This window comes from Phaethon lepturus, unplaced genomic scaffold (genome assembly GCF_000687285.1).
Source record: "Phaethon lepturus isolate BGI_N335 unplaced genomic scaffold, ASM68728v1 scaffold30583, whole genome shotgun sequence".
NCBI lineage: Eukaryota > Metazoa > Chordata > Aves > Phaethontiformes > Phaethontidae > Phaethon > Phaethon lepturus.
In genome coordinates this window covers 1-3,223 of record NW_010528851.1, presented here as the reverse complement: position 1 = coordinate 3,223, position 3,223 = coordinate 1, and the positions used below count along the sequence as shown (strand labels likewise).

Genomic DNA, 3,223 nt, shown 5'->3' with positions numbered 1-3,223 from the left:
GTCTCCATGGCTCATGGTTGCCTCTGGATGGGCCCCCCAGCCCACATCCCTGCGGGAGGTGCAGGGGCTGTTTGTGTTAGCAGCCTTGCAGAAGGACTGTGGCCTTCCAGCTCAGCCCAGTGGTCACACAAGGTTGTGGGACCACTGTATATCTCAGGTACCCTCCCACCTCCCCCTGCCCTCCATCACCTGCCAAAAAAACAGCTGGAGCCCTGCTGCGTTGGGAACAGCTTTATCCAGACAACCTCGCATCCATGGGGCAGGCAGGGTGTCACCTCTGTGGTCACGTCCCATCCCACCCCATCCAGGATCCAGGGCTCGTCGCCATCACGAGGCTGTTCGCCAGGCGTCCCGCAGCCTGGCCTTCACCCGAAACTTCTGCACCTGCAGCACAACGCCAAACTTGCCCTCCAGCGAGGGCAGTGGCTGGTCCTGGGGGCACTCGAGCGTGAACCTCTGCAGCACCCAGGCCAGAAAGAGGAAGAGCTCCATCTTGGCCAGGACTTCGCCCAGGCAGACGCGGATCCCGGCCCCGAAGGGCAGGTAGCTGGGCGAGGGCGAGTGGATGTGCTGGCCCTCCTCATCCAGGAAGCGGCCTGCAAGGGGAAGGGGCACTGCTGGTGTCAGCAGGGATCAGTCCCTTCTGCCTGAGCCCTGCCTGAGTTCATCACATGTGTGTCCCTCCCACAAGCTGCAAGAGTGGAGACAGTGCAAGTGCCTGAGCCATCAGGTAGCAGGATCCAGCTTCCCACCACCAAGCCTCCCCCAGGCTCAGCCTCTCTGGCTGTGCCAACCCCACCATCCCCTGCCCCCCAGGGAGGACGGGGAACACCCAACCCACCGGGGTTGAACTCCTCAGGCTTGTCCCACTCCTCTGCATCATGGTGCATGGACCAGAGGTTGATGACGACCCTGGCGCCCTTGGGGATGGAGTACTCCCCAATGCTGCAGGGCAAAATGCAGAGTGAGACGGTTGCTCCCTCCCTCTGTGCGCAGGTCCCGGCTCTGCCCCGGGGGGGTCTCACCTGGTGTCAGCAAGGGACACGTGTGGGATGAGCAGGGGGGACACAGGCCGGATTCGCAGCACTTCGCTGATGGTGGCCTCCAGGTAGGGCAGCAGCGGGCGGTCACTGAGGTGGGGGTGACGTGCCAGGCCGATTTTCTGGTCCATCTCCTCCTGGATCTTTCTCTGGACCTGAGAGGGAAGTGTGGATGGGTGCATGAGCCTGGGGAGGGGGGGTGCCCTGTGCGCCGGGGCTCCCCATGGCAGTAGGGTCACCCAGCATCACCAGCATGTCCTGACAGGTTGTGCAGGGCAGAAGTAAAATGCCCACAGCCTGATCCCACTTATTCACAAAGCCTGACACCTCCCTTGGCACCTGCCTTCCCCAAAGCCCCCCCATGATGTCCCTGGTGCCGGAGGGAGCCCAGGCCCCCCGCCGTGGGGCACAGACCCTACCTCAGGGTAGTGGAGCAAGTAAAGCACAGCCCATTTGAGCACAGTTGTGGTGGTCTCCACGCCAGCCCCAAAGATGTCTCCCACTGTCATGAGGAGGTGGTCGTCAGTCAGCTCCAGCCCTGGTGCTGGGGGGCTGCTGTTCTCGGCACTCAGCTTCACTTGTAGGAGGGCATCCATGAGGTCCCTCACAGCATCCCCACAGAAGGCTTCCTGCCAGGGGACACGTGTGAACCGGGCTGTCCTAGGCACAGTCCCTTCCACCCCAGCTCCAGCACCCTGCAGCTCCCGAGCATCTCCCTGTCCTGGTCCCGTTTTGGTACCTTGTGTTCAGTGAACTTCCGCTGGAGCAGCTGGTCCCGGACCTTGAGGCATCTCTTCAGCAGGGCCAGGTCCTTGTTGGGGAAGATCTGGGGGGAGAAAAGCCCCATTACATCAGGGGCTCCAGCTCAGCCCAGCCTCTGCAGGCCTCCAGGCCATCGCTCCATGCCCACCACGGTACAGGCTCTTGTGGAACACTGAGGCAGGGACCCTCCTAAGCCCAGGGCAGTTCAGTTAGCCCTCTCCTGCAGGACACATCCCAGCTCCTTCCTCTCATTCAAGGTGAGAGGAACAGACAGTCCCTGTATCCCTGCTCACCTGGAGCCAGGGGAAGATATCCACCAAGCTCTCCTTGGCCACGGTGTCCACAATACCCTGGCTGTACTCCAGCATGGCCTCGAACTCGGGGTCCCCACGCTGGTACGAGGAGTTGAAGCAGAGGGAGCAGACCACGTTGGTGACGGCCCGTGTGAGCTCGGGGGCCATGTCCAGGGCCGTATCCTGCGCAGTGCTGAGCGTCTCGCACAGGGAAGCAGCCTCCCGGCAGACTGGGGTGAAGGGGAGAGGCAGGTAAGGATGTGATGGTGAAGCTGGGGGGGTGGAAGGGGCAGCTGGGGGCTGGAAGGAGGGGTCACCCACTCATTCAGGGTGTGCAGCCTGCAGAGAGCACCTCCCAGCCAGGGCTGAGACCCAAGGGGCCGGGATGGGCAGAAGGGACGATGCTGGGTGCTGGGGAGGAGCAGAGAGGATGGAAACGTGCAGGGGAGTCTCCATGTGCGGCTTGATGGTCCTCCTGGATGGAGTGGACAGCCCGGGGCCCTGGGAGCTGGCTCCATGCCACAGTTTCCCCAGCTGTGAGTGAGGGGAGTGAAAGCTCAGGGCAGAAAACGAATGGGGGGATGTGTCAGTAAAGTGCTGGGGATGGAAGGAGGGAACTGAGCCCCTGCCAGGCAAACTGGGGGGATACTGGGGGGGTTGGGCAGAGCTGATGAGTCTCCTCTTGGTTCCCAGAGGATCAGGACACAAAGAAAGGAAAAGTCCAGCCTGGATCAAGCGCAGGAGGGAGGCAGAGCAGGGTGGGGCTGGGGACGCACTTACTGATCCTCTCAAGGGCGAGCGAGCCCTCCCCGAACATGGAGAGGGCGGCGTGCACCAGCTTGCGCTGGAACTTCCAGAGGGGCCCATAGCTGGCGAAGGCGATGTCCTTGCCCCCCCGGGACAGCAGGTCCGTGGTCACCTGAGGGACAGGCAGCCCCAGGGTCACCCCACTGCGGGCTGTCTGTCAGAGAGAGGTGATGCTGGGGGGGGATGGATGATCTGATCTGATCTGATCTGATCTGATCTGATCTCATCTCATCTCATCTCATCTCAACTCATCCTAGGGGTGGTCCCTGAGGCTGGTGGTTAGTGCTGGTGGGCAAAGCCTGGGCCATGAGCTTTGCTTTC

The 3,223-nt window shown here is 62.2% G+C and overlaps 1 protein-coding gene across 1 annotated transcript; it reads right to left on the bottom strand.

Moving 5' to 3' along the window:
- Nucleotides 1-220: 220 nt before the first annotated feature.
- Nucleotides 221-3,008, bottom strand: LOC104618241 (steroid 17-alpha-hydroxylase/17,20 lyase). The gene is made up of 7 exons (XM_010283785.1): nt 2,876-3,008; nt 2,096-2,325; nt 1,780-1,866; nt 1,460-1,669; nt 1,026-1,195; nt 842-945; nt 221-596 (listed from the first exon to the last, which is right to left on the bottom strand). Exons 1-7 carry the CDS (start codon nt 2,910-2,912, stop codon nt 328-330), a joined length of 1,107 nt encoding a protein of 368 aa, XP_010282087.1. The 5' UTR covers nt 2,913-3,008; the 3' UTR covers nt 221-327.
- Between the last annotated feature and the right edge of the window lie 215 nt (nt 3,009-3,223).